Source organism: Salvelinus fontinalis, chromosome 1 (genome assembly GCF_029448725.1).
Source record: "Salvelinus fontinalis isolate EN_2023a chromosome 1, ASM2944872v1, whole genome shotgun sequence".
Taxonomy (NCBI): Eukaryota; Metazoa; Chordata; class Actinopteri; order Salmoniformes; family Salmonidae; genus Salvelinus; species Salvelinus fontinalis.
In genome coordinates this window covers 64,770,314-64,797,833 of record NC_074665.1, presented here as the reverse complement: position 1 = coordinate 64,797,833, position 27,520 = coordinate 64,770,314, and the positions used below count along the sequence as shown (strand labels likewise).

At 41.4% G+C, this 27,520-nt stretch overlaps 1 protein-coding gene across 2 annotated transcripts; it reads right to left on the bottom strand.

The window, feature by feature from the left end:
• Nucleotides 1-3,915: 3,915 nt before the first annotated feature.
• hps1 (HPS1 biogenesis of lysosomal organelles complex 3 subunit 1) lies at nucleotides 3,916-26,668 on the bottom strand. 2 transcript variants are annotated; one of them, XM_055929938.1, is made up of 18 exons: nucleotides 26,496-26,668; nucleotides 25,517-25,680; nucleotides 25,081-25,215; nucleotides 22,851-22,993; nucleotides 22,646-22,754; nucleotides 20,128-20,288; nucleotides 19,043-19,145; nucleotides 18,860-18,956; nucleotides 18,658-18,743; nucleotides 8,606-8,773; nucleotides 8,237-8,413; nucleotides 7,736-7,812; nucleotides 7,145-7,285; nucleotides 6,875-6,939; nucleotides 6,062-6,207; nucleotides 5,649-5,762; nucleotides 5,459-5,541; nucleotides 3,916-5,133 (listed from the first exon to the last, which is right to left on the bottom strand). In XM_055929938.1, the coding sequence occupies exons 2-18, from the start codon at nucleotides 25,631-25,633 to the stop codon at nucleotides 4,971-4,973; spliced, it is 2,085 nt and encodes a 694-aa protein (XP_055785913.1). In that variant the 5' UTR covers nucleotides 25,634-25,680; nucleotides 26,496-26,668; the 3' UTR covers nucleotides 3,916-4,970. The 2 variants fall into 2 exon arrangements, with proteins under 2 accessions (XP_055785913.1, XP_055785906.1); XM_055929931.1 differs by having other exon boundaries at nucleotides 25,517-25,646.
• Nucleotides 26,669-27,520: the final 852 nt, after the last annotated feature.

The window sequence follows — 27,520 nt, the reverse complement described above, 5'->3', positions numbered from 1 at the left end:
ATGCTGCGCTTTGGTCCAATCCCTAGGACAACCGTTACATATGTGCATTTTGTGCATTTTCCTACCAGAGATGTATTTCCATGAAATTGACTTGTTGCAGATAAAAGTATGTGCGTGATAAGGCAGTGCACATAAAAAAATAACTTTTGCAGTTCAATTCCCAAGTAGGCCTACCGGATAGAAAATACACAAGTTAAGAGCAGTGATTCCCAAACTTTTCATAGTTCCTTACCCCTTCAAACATTCAACCTCCAGCTGCATACCCCCTCTAGCACCAGGGTCAGCGCACTATCAAATGTTGTTTTTTACTATCATTGTAAGCCTGCCACACACACACTATAAGATACATTTATTAAAGATAAGAATGAGTGTGAGTTTTTTCAAAACCCGGCTCTGGGAAGTGACAAAGAGCTCTTATAGGACTAGGACACAAATAATAATATAATAATAATCAATCATTTTGCTCTTTATTTAGCCATCTTACATATAAAACTTTATTTGTTAATTGAAAATTGTTTATAACTCACCACAGGTTAATGAGAAGGGTGTGCTTGAAAGGATGCACATAACTCTGCAATGTTAGGTTGTATTGGAGAGAGTCTCAGTCTTAAATCATTTCACACACAGTCTGTGCCTGTATTTAGTTATCATGCGAGTGAGGGCCGAGAATCCACTCTCACATAGGTATGTGGTTGCAAAGGGCATCAGTGTCTTAACACCCCGATTTGTCAAGGCAGGATACTTTGAGTGCAGCCCAATCCAGAAATCTGGCAGTGGCTTCTGATAAAATTACATTTTCACAGAACCGCTTGTTGCAATTTCGATGAGGCTCTTTTTTTTATATATATATATTTTTTAAAACATTTTATCCCCTTTTCTCGTGGTATCCAATCGCTAGTAATTACTATCTTGTCTCATCGCTACAACTCCCGTACGGGCTCGGGAGAGACGAAGGTTGAAAGCCACGCGTCCTCTGAAGCACAACCCAACCAAGCCGCACTGCTTCTTAACACAGCGTGCCTCCAACCCGGAAGCCAGCCGCACCAATGTGTCGGAGGAAACACCGTGCACTTGGCACCCTTGGTTAGCGCGCACTGCGCCCCGCCCACCACAGGAGTCACTGGAGCGCGATGAGACAAGGATATCCCTACCGGCCAAACCCTCCCTAACCCGGACGCTAGTCCAATTGTGCGTCGCCCCACGGACCTCCCGGTCGCGGCCGGCTGCGACAGAGCCTGGGCGCAAACCCAGAGACTCTGGTGGCGCAGCTAGCACTGCGATGCAGTGTCCTAGACCACTGCGCCACCCAGGAGGCCCGATGAGGCTCTCTTGTTCAGATATTGGTAAGTGGACTGGAGGCAGGGCATGAAAGGGATAACGAATCCAGTTGTTTGTGTCATCCGTTTCGGGAAAGTACCTGTGGAATTGTGCACCCAACTCACTCAGGTGCTTCGCTATATCACATTTGACATTGTCTGTAAGATTGAGTTCATTTACACACAAAAAAATCATACCATGATGGAAAGACCTGTGTGTTGTCCTTGTTAATTCAGACAGAGAAGAGCTCCAACTTCTTAATCAATTAATCTTCTTAATCAGCCTCAATTTTGTCCCACACATTGAATATAGTTGTGGAGAGTCCCTGTAATCCTAGATTCAAATAATTCAGGCGAGAAAAAACATCACCCAGATAAGCCAGTCGTGTGAGAAACTCATCACCATGCAAGCGGTCAAAATTATGGTCAATAAAGAAAACTTTATGCTCGTCTCTAAATTATTATTTTTTTGTCAATACTTTGCCCCTTGATAACCAGCGCACTTCTGTATGTTGTAAAAGTGTTACATGGTCGCTGCCCACATCATTGCATAGTGCAGAAAATACATGAGTTCAGGAGCCTTGCTTTAACAAAGTTAACCATTTTCACGGTAGTGTCCAAAACGTCTTTCGAGCTGTCAGGCATTCCTTTGGCAGCAAGAGCCTCTCGGTGGATGCTGCAGTGCACCCAAGTGGCGTTGGGAGTAACTGCTTCCACGCGCGTTACCACTCCACTATGTCTCCCTGTCATGGCTTTTGCACCATCAGTACAGATACCAACACATCTTGACCACCAAAGTCGATTTGATGTCACACAGTACTTTAAAAATATCCTCTCCTTTTGGGATGGTTTTCCAGTGGTGTGCAGAAGAGGATGTCTTACTTAATTGACACCCCATAAACGTAACGAACATATACCAGGAGCTGTGCCAGGCCCGCCACGTCAGTTGACTCATCCAGCTGTAACGCATAGAATTCACTGGCTTGTATGCAAAGCAGTAATTGTTTCAAAACATCTCCTCCATGTGACTGATGCGTCGTGAAACAGGGTTGTTTGATGAAGGCATGGCCTGTAGAGTTTTTGGCCATATCCTTCAGCATTGTCCCAGCCATATCCACGGCAGCAGGAAGAATTAAGTCCTCCACAATAGTATGGGGCTTGCCTGTCCTAGCCACTCGGTGGCTCACCATATAAGACACTTCCAGACCCTTCTTATTAATGGTATCCGTTGCTTTCATACATGTCTTACTATTCGGAAGTCGTCTTAATTCTCGCTCAAAAAACTCCCGTGGCTTATTTTTGAAATTGTCATGTTTTGTTTCTAAACGTCTGTGCAAGAGGGAAGGTTTTATCGAGTTGTGAGATAGTACTTTCACACATATAACATATTGTGGCCCCAAATCAATGTAGTTCTCATCATATTTGCGCCTCTTTGATGGTCCAACGTCCCTGTCTGTTGTTCGGTGCTTTCCCGGGTAAGGGGGCAATAGCTCTTCGGCTGCATCAGATTCACAACTGTCAATGTCCATGCTAGCTGGGCTAACAACAAATGTAGAATTACTGATGCTAGCATTGGAAGCAGAACAACTTGTGTTGTCAACAGGTGCAGGTGTAGTACTGCTGGTAATAGCAGTCTCTATGGACGGGGGCCTTGCTTTTTTGAACCATTTATCAATTTTCAAGCAAACGGAATGAGCAGCAGCTACGTTTGGCTACATACGGACCGTTAATGGAATTCCTGCGAGATAGTAATGGTTAATGTGATTGGATGTTAATTATTTGACTGGGCTACATGTATTTGACATTGTGTTGTTATTTTGCTGAACAGGGGGGGATACCTAGTCATTTTTTGCGTCATCATTGCATGCGATCATCATTCTCAAAGCCGCTGTTTACTTCTAAGATCACTTTAGCACCGCCCTAAAAACCCGATTAAAATTCGACACAAACCTTCAAATAGGTATGTAATGACACATTATATAAATTCTTTATAGTGTTTTATTTACATTTTAGAGGCGATAAGGTGATAAGTTGGACAGATCGAGTGAAAAAAAGCAATTTTCCCACACAACATCTCTCCTTCTCACTATCACGCATTAGTTTCGCCTCCCCACCCGCCATTTTTAAAAAGACCCGACGGGGCTCATGGCCTGCTTGAATTATGCAGAAACGTGCAGCGTTTAGGTAATGTAGTTGATTCTGTTGTAAAGGGGAGAAATTGTGCTTTACAATGGTAATGACATTACAGTTGATCTGGAAGTATTACATTTTTGGGGCGCTAAAATAAGGGCATATTTTCATTGCACTGCCATGTCATCACTATAACACCTATTTTAATTGTTAGCAGAAACCTGTTAGAAAATGAACTGCTTGTGAGAAATTTTGAAGAAAAAAAAATACAATAAATAACTGACTGAATTCAATACATGGTGAAATGCAAGACAATATAAACATTTACAAAAAGAAAAGAAAAACAGATTATATTATAACTGCAATATCTGCTATCACTGAAAAGACTCAAAGCAGTTTGAACTTGTCATTATCCACTAGGTAATACATAGTTTCACAATCTATTCAAAAAACAAAACCAACACAGAAACATGAAAGGATAATGTATTTTTGAGGTTTCAGAGAAAAGCCAGTGATGACAACAATGATGTATTGTATCATAAAAGCAGCAGGACAAGTGCTAGTCATAAACAATATTTATCAGTGCTAAAGGTCAATCACTTGGCTATGTCATTCCAGTGACTTGCAGATTAGGATGATTTGGAATATAGAATACACACTGTTATTGTGGAACAAACTGTCACCTGTAAACATCCTTTATTGGGACTGATGCCCACACGTTTCAGCAGGGTTGATTGTGTAGCACCATGTTTCATGGTCACGAATGTGTGTGTCAGTGGAGGCTGGTGGGAGGAGCTATAGGAGGACACGCTCATTGTAATGCCTGGAATGGAATTAATGGATCGGTTTCCATATGTTTGATACCGTTCCATTTATTCCCTTTTAGCCATTGCAATCATCAGCCATAGCTCCTCCCACCAGCCTTCCCTGGTGTGTTTGTGTGTGTATTACCGTGGTAATGCTGTGTGTATACACTGAATGTACAAAACATTAAGAACTAATATTGAGTTGAATCCCCCTCCGCTTTTTCCCTCAGAACAGTCTTAATTCTTCGGGAGAATGGACTCTACAAGGTGTCGAAAGCGTTCCACAGGGATGCTGGCCCATTCTGACTCCAATGTGTCAAGTTGGCTGGATATCCTTTGTGTGGTGGACCATTCTTGATACACACAGGAAACTGTTGAGTGTGAAAAACCCAGCAGCGTTGCAGTTCTTGACACAAACCGGTGCGCTTGGCACCTACTAACATACCCTGTTCAAAGGCACTTACATTTTTTGTCTTGCCCATTCACTATCTGAATGGCACACATACACAATCCATGTCTCAATTGTCTCAAGGCTTAAAAATCATTCTTTAACCTGTCTCCTCTCCTTTATCTGCACTGATTGAAGTGGATTTAATAAGTGACATCAATAAGGGGTCATAGCTTTCACCTAGATTCACCTGGTCAGTTAATGTCATAGAAAGAGCAGGTGTACATAATGTTTTGTACAATCAGTGATCTATATGTGTGTGTGTGTCTCCTACAGTAGAGGTATACGTGAGGGCTCCCAGAGTTTGCGTGCTAGTTGACTACAGTGTTGTAGTATGTACTCTGTAGGGATGACTCCTAGATGGACTGTCAGCAGCTCATAACACTTCACCACCTCCCCCTGGTGGCTCTTACTGTAGTAGCGCAACAGCTTCCTGTGGAGGGGAACAGGAGCACACACACACTCCTGTAATACAGCCATAAATACTAGATAATGCATTATACATACACACACACACTCCTGTAATACAGCCATAAATACTAGAGAATGCATTATACATACACACACTCCTGTAATACAGCCATAAATACTAGAGAATGCATTATACATACACACACTCCTGTAATACAGCCATAAATACTAGATAATGCATTATACATACACACACTCCTGTAATACAGCCATAAATACTAGATAATGCATTATACATCCACACACAACCTCCTCCTCCTCCTCCTCCTCCTCCTCCTCCTCCTCACCTGTAGTAGTCCCAGGCCAGCATTCCGATGGGGGCGGAGTCGTTGGGCAGGATTGGCAGGTCCTTTACTTCCAGTTTGTAGCCCTGATTGGTCAGGTGACAGAGGTTAAGGGTCATACAAATACAATGACGTTCCAGAACATTACAATGGAAAAATCCGGCTTGGTATACCCAACATTGAGGTAATTTACCGTTTCGTTTTCGAACCAGAGGAAGTAGCAGAAGAAGTAGTCTCCATCTCTCAGAGTGACAGTGGAATAACCCTTCTGTAGGTAAATCCTCGATGTATTAACCAGATCCCATACCTACAGAGAGAGAGACCGAGAAGAAAAGAAGAGAGCGAGAAGAAGAGGAACGAGAGCGAGAGAGAGATACAGAGAGGGAGAGAAACAGAGATATACAGATAGAGAGATACAGACCAAGAGAGACCGAGAAATCATCAGTGATATCCATTTACTAAAAATATCAAACCAGCTTTACTTTTACAGAGGCAACTTTTGATATCCCATATGCATTGAGAGCCTACTTTAGTTGATTACAATCCCAAACTAGTGGATAACTCTTAGACAACCCTCTAGAACAAGTGTAGATTGTACAGTCTAACCTTGCCCTTTATGAAGTGAGCCAGTGGCCCCTTTCCTAGCTCAGAGGTTGCACGGTCCGTGATGTTGAGAGAAGGAGCGATCATCTGACCAGCGGTGCGGTCGACGTAGATGAAATGGATCAGGCCCGGGAACTCCTCAAGGTACGTAATATCCGCTGTGTTAAGGTCAATACACCTCACAACACACAGATACAGTACAACACAGAGCCTAATACCACAACACTACACTACAGTAACTTCTCTGGGTACGTAACATCATCTGGATTAAATAACCTTGACAATCTCTTGTCTAGAGATATCTGTCCAACCTGGTCAAACTACTATACAGTAGCAGCATTTGGTTTGATTTCAACAAGCTGCATAATTACATTCTACCCCTTCAGTAACTTACAGTAGACATTTCACCAAGATATAAATAAAAACTGTCTGTGACACACCAGGGCACAACATACCTCATGGATAGATATCAGCTCCTATTGCTTTCAAAATGCTATGGAAATGGGGAAACATGGGGGTCTGCACTGAAACCACTGGAGATTTAGCCTGACAATGGGAGTTTCTACAGTCATTTAGCTATTGCTCCCGGTTAGTCAAGATCAGGGGTGGCCAACCCTCTTGGAGAACAACTGGGTGTGCAGGCTTTTGATCAAACTCTACCTCTTCTAAAGACTTTGTATCAGCTACCCCTTCTCTTTAACACACCAATCCTACATCTAACCTCATAATATTAGGAGCACAAACATAGGAAATAAGGGGCCATTTGAGATTTCTAACATGGCTCCAGAGGGCGGGGTTAATGTGAGGCAGGATATGACACCATGGTGATGTTTCTCTTACTCTTCACCAACAGGAAGTCTTTCCAATCCATCAACTTCTCCCTGCGAGAGAGAGGGGGGTGGGGGTGAAAGAAAGGGGATAGAGGAAGGACAAGAGGAGGGAGAGAGAATAGAGAAGATAAGAATAGTATCTTCACCTGTACAGGTATCCAGAGCTCTGTCCTACAGGCCTTTACACAATACATACAGCACTGGTTATTTGCTATTGAGAGAAATACTATTAGCTAGTCCTGGACCTCATACGTACTGCACCATGGTGAGAGCTCTGTCCTGTAGACTGGGTGATAGACGCTGTGGACTCCCTCCTCCAACTGTGTTCTCTGTGATGAAACACTGTCTGTAGACTCCACACAGCTGGCTCTTCATAGTACGACACCAGGGCACCAGGCTAGGGACAGAGACAGATACAGTGTGATGAAACACTGTCTGTAGACTCCACACAGCTGACTCTTCACACTACCACACCAGGGCACCAGGCTAGGGACAGAGTTCAGAGCTAACATAATGATACACATCTTCCCAAATGCTAAATGGGCCCATGACAAATCAAATCAAAGTTTAATGGTTGCGTGCACAGATTTGCAGATGTTATTGGAGGAGCAGAAAAATGCTTGTATTTTCTAGCTCCAAAAATGCAGTAATATCTAGCAATAATAAAAAGAAACAATACACACATAATCCAGAATTAAGAACAGAGACCGGAATATATATATATACACCCCACATATTCATACTGTATCTAATCCTCCAGACCTACAGTAGAACATAGGGAGCAGGAGCTAGGGGTCGACATGGGATTGGGCCATAGAGAGCAGGTGGCAGTAGACAAGACACTCACTCCCTGCTGAAGCCAGGTCCTCCTCTGGTGAATGCCCGGCTCTTAAACTCTGTCCATACACTCTGTAGCTGGGACGTCTGAAAGAGAGGAGATCGACAGATGTGTTATAAATACTTTAGCAATGTTTTTATGTAACATTTTGGGCAACCCGACCATAGAATTGTGTGTTATAGATCTGTCATTCTCAATGAAAGCAAGTTTAACACGCGGTAGATATGTTCTATGTGTGCTATTTCTATGCTTCCCGTTCTTAAGTTTAGTTTCTGAGTCTTGCTTCTAGTTTTGTACACCAGTTTCAAACAGCTGAAAATACAATATTTTGGGTCATGGAAAATATACTTCACAGAGGTTTAGATGGTACAATGATTCTCTACGCAAAACATGCTTGTTTTGTCACATAAACTGAAATTAGGTTTTAAATCTGTCACTGGGAGCATATCAAATGCTTTTCAATGACAAAAAGCTTCCATATACAGCTAGGACTTCATATATTACACCCACCTGTATGTCTGAGGTTCCTAATGCCCTAATGAACTTGTCCAGTTTGTTGCGGAGGTCCTGTATGGACGTCTGGCCGCGGGCCGCTGACCCCTCCAGACCTTCACTCAGACGCTTCTCCAACTTAGCAAATGCCTCTAGGAACACATAGACTGACATGGCCAGGTTACTGTTAGGTATCTAGAGAGAGAGAGGGAGAGAGAAGGAACGAGGGAGAGATAGAGAGAGCAGTCTTATCTCAGTGACAAATTACTGCCATCTTCTGGCTTGATCTAAAATAACATCCAAAGTTGTGAGATTTGCTTACCCTTTCTCTTTGAATGTGTGTGTCTGTCTGTGTATATATGCGCGCGTGCGTGTGTGTATACAGACCTTAGTGAGCAGCACCAGAGTGATGCCCGGCCAGAGTGGCAGACAGTACATGGAGTGAGGCATCATGGGATAGCAGCCCTCCTTCAGCGTGACCTCTAGGAAGACTCTGCTAGGGTTCGAGGGGTCAGGGGGAGGAGCTTCCAGGGTCCGGAGACTGTCCTCCGCCATCTGAAGACAGAATGGAATTTACATGAATTTAATCTCATGATAAATTACACTATATAGATTATAAAGAACATGCAAATCCAATGGCTTTGAGCAAGGGCTCAAGATCAAAAAATAAAAATGACCATCCAAGGTCTAATTTAAATGCAGGATTTATGAGAAAGTCTAAGGTACATGCATTTCTCAAGTTAGGAACCAGACCTTTTTGGTGCAGCAATACCATTTTGTCCTAATGGCCTGGCCCTATACTACAAATATGGGTTGAGGAAATAGCGAGGTAACTTTTGTCAACTCTGAGCTTAACTAGGGATAACCAGCGTCACAAAAAAAAAAAAAAAATCACGATCACACTACACATTTAGTAATACCAAAATGCATTTGAAACTTTTGTATGACATTTTGTACCACAACAGCGAAAATCTTTTTTTCAGATGAAAGACGATGCCCAGAGCTTACCCACGATGTTGCACAACGATGTAAGTAAATTAGTCATCGTTTTAGTCAAGGTATAATAGATTTGGGGTTGAAGTGGGAAATCCAAAGTGGGAACTTCATGGAATTCTGTGTAAATTTTCTTCATTATTTTATTTCATAATACAAAATGATCAACAACTTACATCCCGACATTAAACATATCATACAAAACACAGGTACAAACAAAAAAATACTAAATACACACACAAATGTTACACACACACACACACACACACACACCTGTTCAAAAGTTAGGGGTCACATAGAAATGTCCTTGTTTTTGAAAGAAAAGCACATTTTCTGCCCATTAAAATAACATCAAATTGATCAGAAATACAGTGTAGACATTGTTAATGTCGTAAATGACTATTGTGCTGGAAACGTCAGATTTTTTATGGAATATCTACATAGGCGTACAGAGGCCCATTATCAGCAACCATCACTCCTGTGGTCCGATGGCACGTTGTGTTAGCTAATTCAAGTTTGTAATTTTAAAAAGGCTAATTGATCAATAGAAAACTCCTTTGCAATTATGTTAGCACAACTGAAAACGGTTGTGCTGATTAAAGAAGCAATAAAACGGGCCTTTTTTAGACTAGTTGAGTATCTGGAGTATCAGCATTTGAGGGTTTGATTACAGGCTCCAAATGTCCAGAAACAAATAACTTTCTTCTGAAACTCGTCAGTCTATTCTTGTTCTGAGAAATGAAGGCTATTCCATGTGAGAAATTGCCAAGGAACTGAAGATCTTGTACAACGCTGTGTACTACTCCCTTCACAGAACAGCTCTAACCAGAATAGAAAGAGGAGTGGGAGGCCCCGGTCCACAACTGAGCAAGAGGACAAGCACATTAGAGTTTCTAGTTTGAGAAAGACACCTCACAAGTCCTCAACTGGCAGCTTCATTGAAGGCAGAAGGGGCCCCTGTGTTGAGGATCAGTGTGGCGGGTCTATGATTTCTAGGATAATGGTGTTGATGTGAGACATGACCAGCCTTTAAAAGCACTTCATGGCTACAGACGTGAGTGCTACGGGTCGGTAGTAATTTAGGCAGGTTACCTTAGTGTTCTTGGGCACAGGGACTATGGTGGTCTGCTTGAAACATGTTGGTATTACAGACTCAGACAGGGAGAGGTTGAAAATGTCAGTGAAGACACTTGCCAGTTGGTCAGCGCATGCTTGCAGGGACACGCCCTGGTAATCCGTCTGGCCCTGCGGCCTTGTGAATGTTGACCTGTTTAAAGGTCTTACTCACATTGGCTGCGGAGAGAGTGATCACACAGTCTTCCTGGAGCTGGTGCTCTCATGCATGTTTCAGTGTTATTTGCCTCAAAGCAGGCATAGAAGTAGTTTAGCTTTTCTGGTAGGCTCGTGTCACTATCTGTACATGTAGGTGCAAAAGAGAGGCCCTTAGATAAGACTGAGACTTGAGCATCAGTAAGGTCTTTTTTGGAGAGGTTAATTACCGCGTCCTGCTGTAGCTCCGTGTCCACGGCCTGTGTTTTTGGTCTCCTCTTCGACCGCTTGCCTCTCTTGCATCGTTTCTTTTCTTTCGTGGAGCCATCTGTTGCTTCCAGGCTAAAAAAACGGACTGTGTGCCATGGTAGCTGGAGTCACTGTCTGTAGAGAATTCGCTCTAGGTGACATTATTTCCTAAAGGACTTAATGATGAAATGCTTATGTATGTTATGTTGTGAATTTGAACATGAAATATGTGTCTATTGTAGATTTCTCTGACGTTTTTCGTACGATGTAGCCAATGACTAATGAAAACTTGCTATGTCCTCATTGAGGTTTTACAGACGTGTTCAATATGCCTTATTTATACACTTTTGTAATATTTATGAAATGCATATTGTTATATTTGGTTGCAATTATTTATTTTTCCTTTGCCTCCAACCCCCTTCGATGTGTAGAACGGATGTGGGTGGGGCCAGGTCTACATAAGGGTGCAAATTTCCAAAAATCACAAAAGCTCTGATGGAGGCCGATACGTAAACTTATTAAATATCGGTGATACTATCAAGAGCAGTGTGCGGTTTCCTTTTTCCTTCATCTTGTTCAATTGTTGCCATGCACCTGCAAATAAGATTGCTCAGATGTGCGAGTGCCTTTTGAATCAAGTCAGTTGTTCGAATGGAGCTAGCTAGGGTGTTCATGTTTCCAAGTTTCAAACATATCTCAAATGCCATTGAAATGGCAGCAGCGGTATGACAACCAGCACATTCATGAGCATGAAATACAACTTTCCTCAGTACGAAATCCTTGACGATTCACTGTGCTGTCAGAATCAGCATGCTCATGGTATCGCTGGCCCAAATGTCAGTTGTGAAGCTAATAGCAGTGACTCCATTACTGTGTAACTCCGGTAGGGCAACATCTGAAAAATAGCGCACTTAGTAACGTTAGCGTGAGTAACTACAATGCTTATTATTATTATTATTATTACTACTACTACTGTTATTACAGGTACTTTTATTGTAATTGTTGGATTTGGTTCAGGCGGGGAGAGAAAACCTCCAGTTTTTGCAATGAGATCATGTGTTAAGAATTACCCCCTTTTTGTTTTCATCCGTTTATTTCAAATTTGTATTTCATATGACTCAACCAGTCAGCAAAAGCCAAATTGATTCTGTATTGACATTTTTTCAACCAATTGATTTTGAAAGTGTTATTTATGTCAACATAATCTAATACTTCCAGATCTCCTTCAGTTATTTCATTTGAAAGGACCAACTTTTTTAGTTTGAGACTTATTTTGCTAGAAGTCAGGAAAGGTCTTGTTGATCGTTTTACAAATAAAGATGATGAGGGGTACACAAAGCAAGACAGTCCCTCTGCCCTGGACAGAAGCCTTCTCCCAAGTATAGAAAGATCCCTTTGTAGCAAACTATTAACTATTTTCTTGGTTTTCTTAATTTTAGGAGAGAAATGTATATGTTGTCTGACTAAGTGGTTTTTTGATAGATGTATTCCTAAATATTTAACACAGTCCTTTAAAGGAATATTTTATATTTCTTTATCATCAGTCATATAAACATTTCACATTTAGAAACGTTCAGTTTGAATCCAGATGCAATAGAGAATGCAGTGATAGCATTAAGGGCATGGGCGACCTGGTCTTTGTCTTAAAAAAGAAAAAAAGAGTAGTATCGTCAGCCAGTTGGTAAATTTAGATTTCTCTGTTAAAAAGGGATATGCATTATTCTCTGTTAAAAAGGGATATGCATTATTCTCTGTTAAAAAGGGATATGCATTATTCTCTGTTAAAAATATGTTCCACTACTAAAATTAATAAAAAAGGGCAAAATTGGGCATCCCTGTCGTATACTTCTGTTGATACTGAATCTTTTGGATGTACAGAATTAAGGTTTAGTATCACAGAACTATTTATATCTTTGTAAAACATGCAAATAACTTTGATAAACTTTTTGGTTTCGGTGAAAATTGTAAGAGGCCGAAAGAAAAATGTATGTTCAATTGTGTCAAAGGCTTACAGAAGTCCAAAAATAAAACACCACCATCTGAATCAATTGCATCTGAATAATCTAAAAGGTGCAAGACTAAACGATTGTTGGAGGTTATGTGACGGCCCTTCATAAATCCTGTTTGAGTCTCATTTATAATGTTATGTAATTCCTTTCTTTAATATTTTGGCATAAACCAGAGCAATCAATTTGTAATCAATTATTAATAAAGTAATTGTGTCTCCAATTGTCAATGAGAGAAGGGTCTTCGGAATCAGTGAAATAAGGCCCTTTCATAGTGGAGACCGTTTCACCATTTTCGATGCAATCTTAAAACATATAAACAATAGGGTCTTCTAGTAACTCCCAAAGCTGTCTATAGAATTCAACTGACTGGCCATCAGCGCCAGGTGATTTCCCTTTTTTCATTGAATTCAGAGCCTCTCTAATTTCTTCGATTGAAACAGGTGAATTGCAAACTGAGTGGAAATCATCCTCAATTACAGGGCCATAACTCTGAATGTGGCAAATTTAAGCTTTCACAACCATCTTCCTGAAATTGTGAGTTGTAAAGGTTTTCATAAAAGGAATTGACAAATGTTGATATTGTAATGGGATCTTTACATAATACATCATTCATTTTGTGTGCCGTTACAGATTTTCTTTTGTTGTTTCTCTTTTCAAATGCAAAAAAAAAAACTGGTGTTTCTTTCCCCCTCTTCAATACATTTAGCTCTTGATCTGACAAAAGCACCATTTGCCAGATCCGTGTAAAGCTGTTCAAATTCTAGTTGTAAAGATTTAAATACAAAACTCTTCTTCTTGAGATAGATTCATAAAAACTGTCATCAAATCTTTTTCTCTAAAAGGTTCTTCAGGTGCTTCAGCTCTTTGGCACGTTTAATGGCTACAACTCTGACTTTCTATTAAAGAATTCCATCTACTTCCATGACCCAAGTCTTTTCATACAAAAATATATTTGGCTAACGATTTGATGTTTCCAATAAAAATAGGATCTTTAAGAAGTGTGTTGTTTAATTTCCAATATCCTCAAATACCTTTAGAATGTTTAGTAGCTTGTAAATTCAGGGAAATTAAATGATGATCAGAAAAGGTAGCCAACTGATGATCTACATCTATAACAAACTGTAAAGGGGAAAATTAGGAATAAATCTATTCTAGATTTTCGTGACATAGTTTGGTTGATCCAGGTATAACTCTTTGCATCCGGATTGAAATAACACCAGGCATCATCAACAGAGAGATCCTTGCATAATGTTGTAATGATATTGTTATTTTGAGAGCTTTGACTCATTCTAGGAGTAAAAATTATCAGCAGAGTCATCAGGTGTTTCGCTAAAATCTCCTGAGAGAATTAGAAAAGCCTCTGAGTGTTTGTTGCGTAAATCCTGTAATTTTCTGGTATGTTGGGCTAAAAGGGTCTTATTTGGGCCTCCCGGGTGGCGCAGTGGTCTAAGGCACTGCATCGCAGTGCACCAGAGACTCTGGGTTCGAGCCCAGGCTCTGTCGCAGCCGGCCGTGACCGGGAGGTCCATAGGGCGACGCACATTGGCCTAGCGTCGTCCGGGTTAGGGAGGGTTTGGCCGGTAGGGATATCCTTATCTCATCGCGCACTAGCAACTCCTGTGCGGGCCGGGCGCAGTGGACGCTGACCAGGTCGCTAGGTGCACTGTGTTTCCTCCAACACATTGGTGCGGCTGGCTTCCGGGTTGGATGCGCGCTGTGTTAAGAAGCAGTGCGGCTTGGTTGGGTTGTGTTTCGGAGGACACATGGCTCTCGACCTTCGTCTCTCCCGAGCCCGTACGGGAGTTGTAGCGATGAGACAAGATAGTAGTTACTAACAATTGGATACCACGAAATTGGGGAGAAAAAGGGGTTAAAAAATAAAATGAAAATAAATAAAATAAAGGGAGCATGTGAGTTACAATACAGATGATGAAAATAGCATTGTCAAGTTTAACCGTTACTATGACCCATCTGCCATCCTGTGAAGATGTGGATTCTAGAATGTTGCCTTTAAACTTGTGGATAAGTGTCAAAACACCAGCAGTTTCATCCATGACTGAAATAGGCCATGACTGAAATAGGCCATGACTGAAATAGGCCATGACTGAAATAGGCCATGACTGAAATAGGCCATGACTGAAATAGGCCATGTCTTCCAAAATTTCAAGTCACTTTACACAAATGAGTTTCCTGAAGAAAAACAAAATCTGCATTACAATATAAACTATAAACTCCTGCTTTCTTTTTGTAAGATCTCTCAAACCCCTAGCATTCAGGCTAACGATATTAAAAGAGTTGAAAACAAACTCCTGCATTAAAAAATATAGAGACACAAACTAGACAGATGTAGTAATGTGAACAATAAAACAAATAGTAAACCTTGAGAGTTTTAATCAGACAGAAAAGTGTTCATAAACTCTAGATCGAACTGTAAATTTACTCGTGTCAGTACAGTAAATGTACTCTTGGCAGTACTCACAGTTCAAGTGTGGTTCATGTCAGAGCTAGCCAGTAATCTTTCTTCCTTCGGTGAACGTGTGTGCCCTTGAATCCAGCCTTCTTTCCCTCTTGTCGTGCTTTCTGTATAATTGGCCACAGTTTCTCCCTGGCAGTCTGTTCCTGCGGTATCAGAGCCTCTTTGATGCGGAGCTTCTTCTCGTCCAGAAACGTGTTACCTTTGGCCATTTACAAGATGATGTCCCTCTAGTGGTGCATAGTGAACCACAGGATGACATTGCGAGGGGGTCCATCAGATCTTTGTTTCCCAAGTAGATGAACCACGTCGATCACGTTTCTTAGCTTGTTTTTGATGCACGGAGCCACCTTTCCCAGGATATTAATGACTGCTTCCCTAATGTCCTCTCCCTCTACCTCTTTTACACCTTGGATTTTCAGATTCCACCTGCGAGAGTACCGTTGAAGTTCAGCTACATTCTCACACAGCTCATTATTTGGGGATTGCAGTTTCTTCAGCTCGTTCTCTAGGAACGTTATATTTTCCTTGTTCTCGCTCACAACTGTGTCAAGCTGGCGAACAGTCTCTGACAAATTATCAATCTTCTTTGATGTTTCTTCATTAGCCCGCTCTATGATGGACATATTGGAGAACGTGGCATCTTGTTTAGTAGTCAGGGTCTGGATTGCAGTCCTCTTTCACTTTTTTCTCCTGTGGATATTTAATTGGGGTCAGAGGTAAAGAGGTTGCAAGGATCTCTTCCTGGACCGTCTTGTTCTTTCTCTTGCTTGAGCTAGCGACATCTTGTGTATCCATGCTGCTCTGGCTCTCGTCCTAGCTAGCTAGCATGTCTGCAGTCTCGTCCATGCCTGCAGTCTCGTCCTAGCTAGCTAGCATGCCTAGCTAGCAGGATATTCCATCTTTTCTTGTTTTCCTGTCGTGTTTTTCCCATTCAACTTGACACAAACTCTAAACTTGCCATATGTAGCTAAAACAAGTTATAGTTAGTTTCTTGCTACATTGATAGCCAATATTAGACTGTTAACCACCTAACCCTCAAAGTTGCTGGGACAATTGAGAAAACAATCCCTCTCACAGCGACGCCATCTTGGCTCCGGAAATCGGTTCAATGCTGTGCGTTTCCCCAATGAGATGACGTGCAAATAAATACTTTTCAGGGCTGGGCTTTATTTGAATGTTACCACCCACCAGCATGGCATGTTTATTACTCAGTAACTCCCGAAAAGTTCTTCCTCTTCACAAGTCTCAATGTCCATTTGGGCGCCTGAGCCATGTAGCAAATTAAAATAGGAGGTGCATACTTATGTTTGTGCACCTCCACTTTCTTACCAGATAATTATCATAATATAATGGATAATTTGTTAATTGAAAAAAAAAGACAATTTTATAAAATGATTTGATTGCATTTTGCAACCCTGCTCCCCCGTTGCCCCAAGATGAATGGTTTTGACCACTTAAGTTTTGCTTCCCTACATGCGCCACAGCTAGACAGCAACAAATGCCTATCCTATAATGAAAAATCACCCATGAGGAACTTGCCTTTCTAGTTTTTTGCGCTGTTAGATTTGTATTGGTGTTTCATCCAATATGCTCAGGGTGTTGTTACATATCATTTGCACGATCAACATCCACGTTCGTAACATGGATGAAGCCTGAAATGGAATGTTCATCTAACTGAAGCTGGCCAGCTTTAGAAAACCCTGAGTCACAGTATACAGTCATGGCCAAAAGTTTTGAGAATGCTCCAAATATTAATTTTCACAAAGTCTGCTGCCTCAGTTTGTATGATGGTAATTTGCATATACTCTAGGATGTTCTGAAGAGTGATCAGATGAACAATTGCAATTAATTGCAAAGTCCCTCTTTGCCATGCAAATTAACTGAATCCCCCAAAAACATTTCCACTGCATTTCAGCCCTGCCACAAAAGGACCAGCTGACATCATGTCAGTGATTATCTTGTTAACACAGGTGTGAGTGTTGACGAGGACAAGGCTGGAGATCACTGTCATGCTGATTGAGTTCGACAGACTGGAAGCTTCAAAAAGGAGGGTGGTGCTTGAATCATTGTTCTTCCTCTGTCAAACATGGTTACCTGCAAGGAAACACGTGCTGTCATCATTGCTTTGCACTAAAAGGGCTTCACAGGCAAAGATATTGCTGCCAGTATGATTGCACCTAAATAAACCATTTATCGGATCATCAAGAACTTCAAGGAGAGCGGTTCAATTGTTGTGAAGAAGGCTTCAGGGTGCCCAAGAAAGTCTAGCAAGCGCCAGGACTGTCTCCTAAAGTTGATTCAGCTACGGGATCGGGGCACCAACAGTACAGAGCTTGCTCATGAATGGCAGCAGGCAGGTGTGAGGGCATCTGCACGCACAGTGAGGCGAAAACTTTTGGAGGATGGCCTGAAGGGCAGCAAAGAAGCCACTTCTCTCCAGGAAAAACATCAGGGACAGACTGACATTCTGCAAAAGTTACAGGGATTGGACTGCTGAGGACTGGGGTAAAGTCATTTTCTCTGATGAAACCCCTTTCCGATTGTTTGGGGCATCCGGGAAAAGAATTGGCCGTAGAAGACAAGGTGAGCGCTACCATCAGTCGTGTGTCATGCCAACAGTAAAGCATCCTGAGACCATTCATGTGTGGGGTTGCTTCTCAGCCAAGGGAGTGGGCTCACTCACAATTTTGCCTAAGAACACAGCCATGAATAAAGAATGGTACCTACACATCCTCCGAGAGCAACTTCTCCCAACCATTAAGGAACAGTTTGGTGACGAACAATGCCTTTTCCAGCATGATGGAGCACCTTGCCATAAGGCAAAAGTGATAACTAAGTGGCTCGGGGAACAAAACATCGATATTTTGGGTCCATGGCCAGGAAACTCCTCAGACCTTAATCCCATTGTGAAATTGAGGTCAATCCTCAAGAGGTGGGTGGACAAACAAAACCCCACAAATTCTGACAAACTCCAAGCATTGATTATGCAAGAATGGGTTGCCATCAGTCAGGATGTGGCCCAGAAGTTGATTGACAACATGCCAGGGCAGATTGCAGGTGTCTTGAAAAAGAAGGGTCAACACTGCAAATATTGACTCTTTGCATCAACTTCATGTAATTGTCAATAAAAGCCTTTGACACTTGTGAAATGCTCGTAATTATACTTCAGTATTCCATAGTAACATTGATAAAAATATCTAAAGACACTGAGGCAGCAGACTTTGTGAAAACTAATATTTGTGTCATTCTCAAAACTTCATGTAATTGTCAATAAAAGCCTTTGACACTTATGGAATGCTTGTAATTATACTTCAGTATTCCATAGTAACATCTGACAAAAATATCTAAAGACACTGAGGCAGCAGACTTTTTGAAAACTAATATTTGTGTCATTCTCAAAACTTTTGGCCACGACTGTACACCACCCCCCCCCCCAACCTCACCTGAATGTCTGGATCCAAAAACTGGAACACAGGAGTACCGCTGCCCACATGACAGCTCTCTTCATGCCTGCTCTCCTCATGCATGCCTGCAAAGAGAGCGAGCAGAGGGTTAGTGAGTTGAACCAAAGGCAGTGGAAGTATAGCATATCACTGCAACGAGCCACAAGGGCAAAAAATGGCAGAGCACGGCACAGACACCTACCTGAATTAACGGAGTCCCTGTCAGTCCCTGAGTCCCTATTAGTAGGAGAAGGCTCTGGAGTGTAGAATATATCTGGGGCTGAGGTGTTCTCCACATCCTGCACACACACCACACAGCTATTCAACTTCAGAAGCATTCAGACAGAGTATGTTATTCTTCTTCTTTCACTCTCAGTGCTCCTACCTCGGGGGCAGTATCCTCCAGGTCGATGTTGCTAGGATACATGTTCTGCACCATGACGATAAGAGCAAGCAGGTCAGACGAGGTGAGGGTACTAGCGTTACGACTGTGGGGGAGAGGAGAGGGGTGGATAGAAATGTATTCAGAGCAGGTTTGGGGTCAATTCAAGTTACTCCATTCAGGAAGTAATTTGAATTTAAAATTCAGAAATGTAATTTTTTTTTAAATAGCTCCTCCTTTTCAGTTTATTGAGAAAGCATTGAAAATGAATGGAACTGAAATGGAATTTCAGTTTATTACCTATTTTCCTGAATTGACCCCAACCCTGATTCAGAGGTACCTCCTTCTGTACGTGATTTGCAATGTCATAATGTCACATTATGTGAAAAAGTGACGTTACAGTAATGGACAGTAACCTGGAGTAGAAAGCTTGTAGTTTTGTGTGAATAGTAATGGACAGTAACCTGGAGTAGAAAGCTTGTAGTTTTGTGTGAATAGTAATGGACAGTAACCTGGAGTAAAAGGCTACTAGTTTGGTCTTAATAGTAATGGACAGTAACCTGGAATAGAAGGCTACTAGTTTGGTCTTAATAGTAATGGGCAGTAACCTGGAATAGAATGCTAGTAGTTTGGTCTTAATAGTAATGGGCAGTAACCTGGAATAGAAGGCTAGTAGTTTGGTCTTAATAGTAATGGACAGTAACCTGGAATAGAAGGCTAATAGTTTGGTCTTAATAGTAATGGGCAGTAACCTGGAATAGAATGCTAGTAGTTTGGTCTTAATAGTAATGGGCAGTAACCTGGAATAGAAGGCTAGTAGTTTGGTCTTAATAGTAATGGACAGTAACGTGGAATAGAAGGCTAATAGTTTGGTCTTAATAGTAATGGGCAGTAACCTGGAATAGAATGCTAGTAGTTTGGTCTTAATAGTAATGGGCAGTAACCTGGAATGGAATGCTAGTAGTTTGGTCTTAATAGTAATGGGCAGTAACCTGGAATAGAAGGCTAGTAGTTTGGTCTTAATAGTAATGGGCAGTAACCTGGAATAGAAGGCTAGTAGTTTGGTCTTAATAGTAATGGGCAGTAACCTGGAATAGAAGGCTAGTAGTTTGGTGTGCACCAGTATGAATGCATGGAGGACCTCCTCTCCTGCTCTCTCCACACTACTGTTGATCTGCTGCACCAAGCGACGCTCCAGAAACTCTATACATTGTTCACATAGAGTAGGATGGATCAACCTCTCTACTGCCTGATGGAGGGAGACAGAGACATACGTTGTATATACAGTACCAGTCAAAAGTTTGGACACACCTACTCATTCAAAGGTTTTTCTTTATTTTTACTATTTTCCACATTGTATAATAATAGTGAAGACATCAAAACTATGAAATAACACATATGGAATCATGTAGTAACCAAAAAGTGTTAAACAAATCAAACTATATTTTATATTTGAGATTCTTCTATGTAGCCACCCTTTGCCTTGAAGACAGCTTTGCACAATCTTGTAATTATCTCAACCAGCTTCATGAGGTAGTCACCTGGAATGCTTTCAATTAACAGGTGTGCCTTGTTAAAAATTGTGGAAATTCCTTCCTTTTTAATGCATTTGAGCCAATCAGTTGTGTTGTGACAAGGTAGGGGTGGTATACAGAAGATAGCCCTATGTGGTAAAAGACCAAGTCCATATTATGGCAAGAACAGCTCAAATAAGCATAGAGAAACAACAGTCCATTACTTTAAGACATGAAGGTCAGTCTATCCTGAACATTTCAAAAACTTTTTAAGTTTCTTCAAGTTTAGTCGCACAAGCCATCAAGCGCTATGATGAAACTGGCTATCACGAGGACCGCCACAGGAAAGGAAGACCCAGAGTTACCTCTGCTGCAGAGGATAACTTCATTAGAGTTACCAGCCTCAGAAATTGCAGCCCAAATAAATGCTACAGAGTTCAAGTAACAGACACATCTCAACATCAACTGTTCAGAGGAGACTGCGTGGATCAGCCCTTCATGGCCGAATTGCTGCAAAGAAACCACTACTAAAAGACACCAATAAAAAGAAGATTTGAGATTTTTGGTTCTAACTGCAGTGCCTTTGTGAGACAGAGTAGGTGAACGGATGATCTCTGCATGTGTGGTTCCCACCATGAAGCAAAAGGTGTGACGGTGTGGGGGTGCTTTGCTGGTGACACAGTCTGTGATTTATTTAGAATTTAAGGCACACTTAACCAGCATGGCTACCACACCATTCTGAAGCAATACACTATCCCATCTGGTTTGCGCTTAGTGGGACAAACATTTGTTTTTCAACAGGACAATGGCCCAACACACCTGCAGGCTGTGTAAGGGCTATTTGACCAAGAAGGAGAATGATGGAGTGCTGCATCAAGATGACCTGGCCTCCACAATCACCCGACCTCAACCCAATTGAGATGGTTTGGGATGAGTTGGACCGTAGAGTGAAGGAAAAGCAGCCAACAACTGCTCAGCATATGTGGGAACTCATTCAAGACTGTTGGAAAAGCATTCCTCATGAAACTGGTTGAGAGAATGCCAAGAGTGCGCAAAGCTGACATCAAGGCAAAGGGTGGCTACTTTGAAGAATCTCAAACATAAAATATATTTTGATTTGTTTAACCCTTTTTGGGTTACTACATGATTCAATATCTGTTATTTCATAGTTTTGACATCTTCACTATTATTCTACAATGTAGAAAATAGTAAAAATAAAGAGAAACCTTTGAATGAGTAGGTGTGTCCAAACTTTTGACTGGTACTGTATGTTGCCGTGTAGGTCAAAACTACATTTCCCCATTGGGGAGAAGAGTGAGTACAGTAAAGCACAGTTTACAGTACAATGTCCTCCACATTATAAACTGGGTGGTTCGAGGCCTGAATGCTGATTGCCTGACAGCCGTGGTATATCAGACGTATACTACGGGTATGACAAAAACATACATTTTTACTGCTCTAATTACATTGGTAACCAGTTTATAATAGCAATCAGGCACCTCGGGGGTTTGTGGTATATAGCCATAATACCACAGCTAAGGGCTGTATCCAGGCACTCCGCATTGCGTCGTGTTAAGAACATCCCTTTGCTGTGGTATATTTGTCACGATCGTCGTTAGGTGAAAGAGAGGACCAAGGCGCAGCGTGATATAAATACATCTTCTTTTTAATAGAAGAAGAAATGAACACGAACACTAATACAAACTAGACAAAACGCTATCAAACGAAAGTGCAGACACAAGCAACTAAGGTCAAGACATAGACAATTAACCACAACCTACCTAATGACTATGGCTGCCTAAATATGGCTCGCAATCAGAGACAACGATAGACAGCTGTCTCTAATTGAGAACCAATCTAGGCAACCATAGACTTACCTAAACACCTACACTGAACACAAACCCATGAACTCTACAAAAAAAACCTAGACAATACAAACACCCTAGATGAGACAAACACACACAAACATCCCCCATGTCACACCCTGACCTAACTAAAATAATACAGAAAACAAAGATAACTAAGGCCAGGGTGTGACAATATTGGTCATATACCACACCCCATCTGGCCCTATTGCTTAATTCTACAGTACCTCTACTAAAAAGCTCTGGTCCTGCTCTCGAAGGCGGCTGTAGGTCTCCAGGAGGCTCTGTAGATATTTCCATAGATTGGTCCTCTGCTCTGTGTCCTGAGGACGCAGCCTGGAGAGAAACCACACAGCCCATTAGGACACAAGTCCATCTGTCACACACAAACACAGATCTAATGAACTTCACAAGGTAAGAGTCATGTCATACTCTTTCCTGATCAGGGTGCTGCTGAGGGTAACCATGCCGAATTGGACCTCAATCATCTTCTTCATCACGTAAATCTTCCTCTTCAGATCCTCCTCGCCCTCTTCTTGGTCTCCGTTCACAGCGATGTACAGACACTCCTCAAACTGTCAATCAGTCAATATTTCCATCAATCAAATAATCAATCACTCAATCACCCCTAATCAGTTTCGATTCACACACACATACTACACGTCCCAAGCTCTTTATGAACACAACTGAGATGCTTGGATTGGTGTAAGGAATATGGAGGACGCTCCTCTTAGTATGTTGGAAGACTCACATGGCTAACAACTATCTCGTCCTTTGAGATCCGTGAACACCGGAAGGCGTAGGGGCTAGGAGCAGAAAAGGTACCGAGTCATTTGGTCTGAATGGAACTGCTGTTGGCTAATGGCCACGTCATCTTAACCCATTTACAGAGCCACACAGTCTGATCCCATGACTACTGCGAGGTTCAGGCAGGCTCACATGATGTGAAGCTTTACTGGACAGCAGGCTTTCACTTTTACTACAGCACAGTAGAGGAACTGTAATTGAGTGGCTTATGCGGTCAAATGAGTTGTAGGGGAGAGTGGGGTAAGTTTTGATTTAGTATATATAGTATTCTTTCTAACAAAGATACTGTAGGTACATACACTACCATTCAAAAGTTTGGGGTCACATAGAAATGTCCTTGTTTTTGAAAGAAAAGCAGATTTTTTGTCCATTAATATAACATCAAATTGATCAGAAATACAGTGTAGACATTGTTAATGTTGTAAATGACTTTTGTAGCTGGAAACTGCAGATTTGTAATGGAATATCTACATAGGCGTACAGAGGCCCATTATTAGCAACCATCACTCCTGTGTTCCAATGGCACGTTGTGTTAGCTAATCCAAGTTTATAATTTTAAAAGGCTAATTGATCATTAGAAAACCCTTTTGCAATTATGTTAGCACAGCTGAAAACTGTTGTTCTGATTAAAGAAGCCATAAAACGGACATTCTTCAGACTAGTTGAGTATCTGGAGCATCAACATTTGTGGGTTCGATTACATTCTCCAAATGGCCAGAAAATAATAACTTTCTTCTGAAACATGTCAGTCTATTCTTGTTCTGAGAAATGAAGGCTATTCCATGTGAGAAATTGCCAAGAAACTGAATATCTCGTACAACGCTGTGTACTACTCCCTTCACAGAACAGCTCTAACCAGAATAGAAAGAGGAGTGGGAGGCCCCGGAGGCACAACTGAGCAAGAGGACTAGTACATTAGAGTGTCTAGTTTGAGAAAGACGCCAGACGCCTCACAAGTCCTCAACTGACAGCTTCATTAAATAGTACAATTTACCATTGGTATGGTGTAAGTTTAGTTGCGGGACAGGGTAAATTAAGCCACCTACACATTTCTGTACTGAATTAAATATTAACACTACCTTTTTAAAACCATGTCTATCTTTATACCCAACCCAATTACTTTTTTGTATTTTAATCATATTGTAACACAGGCGTAACACCTAACAAACACTTTGTACTTTTTAAAACACTTGTAACATAGGCCAGGCCCTGTTGTTACCTCATATCCCAACGCCTGGGAAGAAAACACTTCAATTTGCTCAACTTGCCATGGGCTCAACCATTGGCTCAACTTATCCCAAGGCAAATATTTTGACTATATAAGCCCACACAGTTACAAGAATGCACTTTCATGCTAAGTTTGAGACCTCATATAGACCCCAACTGATGTATAGAAAAATCTTAAAAGTATCTACTTTGGTGTAGATACAAGCATCACCAAACCTCTACCCGATAAATGAATTTGTATTTGGTGAAAATACATTTTTTGGGACGCAACTTGCTTACCACTTTTTCCATGTGGTTTCTTCCTTCACAGACTCCATGAAATGATGACCTCTTCCTAAATATATGGTCAATGTATTCATTTTATATATGGTTTCCTAGAAACAAGGTTGGCTTAACTTACCACACTCTCACCTACACTTATTTTATGACGATTCTTTACTATGGGCATAGTTCTCTCACAAATTGCCCTGTATCTGTTGACGTGTTTTTGTGTCATGACGCAACATTAGTTTCCTGTGTGTGTGTGTGTGTGTGTGTGTGTGTGTGTGTGTGTGTGTGTGTGTGTGTGTGTGTGTGTGTGTGTGTGTGTGTGTGTGTGTGTGTGTGTGTGTGTGTGTGTGTGTATTACCTGATGTAGCACATAGGTGTGGTTGTTCTCAGTACTAAAGGATGTATAGCTGTCTCCCAGTCTGTCCACCATGGTACTGCAGGAGATGATGATGGGGGCAAACAGAGTGTTGATGCTGTCCTCAAATGCTGGTGGCTGGGAGGGATGGAAAGAGACACTCAACCATATCCTCCACCGGAATCTCTCATCATAACCCCAATTTTCTGCTCTGGAATGACCATGAGGGATTATGGTACTACATGAACCAGTCAACATGTCTACAACCCCTGCCGGACAGACCAGAGAGTTCAGCAAGTCACAGAAACGTGATATGAATGAGGTCACTGGGGATATTTGGGTTAATCCATATATGCAATATGCTATCATTGCTTCTATATTTATGTAATAGACAAGACGACTTGAACCATCCTGTATCCCTCGCCCGCTCCCGTCTTACCTTCTCCCCCTCTTCCTGTGATGCTCCATACTGCTCCTGGATGTTGAGTTCAAACTCTGGGTCTGTCCAATAGAAGAGGACCTCAGCGCTCTCGCTGGCTATCAGCAGACACTTCATAGTGGGATCTTATCTGTAGCAACCAATCATACCAGCACTGTTGTCATCTGCAGAATATGCAGGTTTTATTACATGTTTTATTTAACTAGGCAAGTCACAGTCTGTTACGGTTTGAAACGTTCTTTGCAATACACACAGCCCTTAAATAGGCTAAGCAAATTATTCGTAAGAAGCTCATTTTTTGACATATTACACGAAACCACGGAACAACATTACACTGCAATTGGATAGAAATGAGCCTACATGCAAAGATAGATTTATAATAGAGTTACCACATTTGTGATTAATCATTTGTATTATCTTGGAAAACAGAATAACAGTGTTGCTGTAACTGGCTCTACTTACATAGCTGGTAAGAGGGAATAACATAAATTATTATCATATCAACAATGTATGTGCAATACATGAAGAGGACAAACCACTTCCAATTTTCTACTGGACTCATAACGTAATTCATTCTCTGATAAATGCATTTGTAGAGTGGTCATATGATGAAGAGCATGATAAATAAGAAGAGCACCAAGCCTTGACAAACCCTAATATGCAGCACGAGTCAAACATCCAGACTATGCGGATTGTCTTCAGTGATCACCAATGCATGGCTGACAGGTCGGACCCCAACGCATCACAGGGGTAGCGCAACGTAGAATATAGCGTTTACCCATATGGGACTTCGAAGTTTGCCTTCTAACGCTCATACAATAACATTATAAATATGTCATGCACATAGCTGACATTAGCCTATTCTATAGGCATATTCAACGTGAAAAGTATATATTTTACACAATTAATTTCTATTAGGATATTCTTGCACCCATCAGTAGGCTATAATAATAACAACATGTTACACAAAGTAACTTACCTGTGGCCAATCAGTTATGCATCATATTTACCCCTCCGTGATTTCCACCAGTTTAATCAGAAGTTGTTAAAATGTACCTCTTCGTTCGAAACCCTTAGCTTTCCGATTATAAACGATCATACTTTGAAACTCTAACGCAACATTTCTCAACTCAGCTTCCGTGGTGAAACTTGTAGCCGAATCATGTGACACTAACAGCGCTTTAACAGCGGAAGCTAAGCTCCTCCTAGAAATATGACTCTAAATTAAACGCAGGTCTATGATCAGTTTTCCCTCCTGATGCGTTCTCTTAGAAACGGCGAAGGTAAAAGTAAAACTGACTGGATATCAGTGTTTAGTTTTGACGTTGGTACCCTGACGGTGAAAGGGTAATCCTTACAAAACATTTTTTTAAGGGTAATCCTTTCATTGGGGGTAGATAATTAGGTGAGTTAAAGTCATGTGCTGAAGACTAGACTAAAGCGCTTGATTCTGACACAGTTGTAATGATCTGGTATTCATTGAATGTATTATGGTGTTGTGTGTGTGTGTGTGGTGTATGTGTGCGTGCGTGCGTGCGTGCGTACATTCGTGTGTGCATGGAGAGAAATTTCATGTCATTCACTTACTTCCTTGTGAGAGTCATAGGCCTACATTATTGTATCACATGAGATAAGTAGCCTAGCCTACATATTGAGCAGAATCATCTGTTTCATTGTCAAGACAGGAACATCATTATTATTAGAAAGGATGTTCAAAGTTATATAAATGTAACCCTGATTATGCAACTATCTTTGAGCAAAGTAAAAAGAAACACACGTACGCACACACGCACGCACGCACGCACGCACGCACACACACACACACACACACACACACACACACACACACACACACACACACACACACACACACACACACACACACACACACACACACACACACACACACACACACACACAAATGAAGATCTTGTGGAATTTTGGAATGTTCCTTATTCCTTAAAATAGGATCTTAAAAGGTTATAAATTAATGGGCAGAACAAA

Coding starts and splice junctions, on each gene's coding strand:
- hps1 (XM_055929938.1), bottom strand. CDS start 25,633: ATGAAGTGTCTGCTGATAGCCAGCGAGAGCGCTGAGGTCCTCTTCTAT. Junction 6,940..7,144: donor AGAGCTCTCACCATGGTGCA/GTACGTATGAGG, acceptor TCTCTCTCGCAG/GGAGAAGTTGATGGATTGGA. Junction 5,763..6,061: donor CTCACTTCATAAAGGGCAAG/GTTAGACTGTAC, acceptor CTCTCTCTGTAG/GTATGGGATCTGGTTAATAC.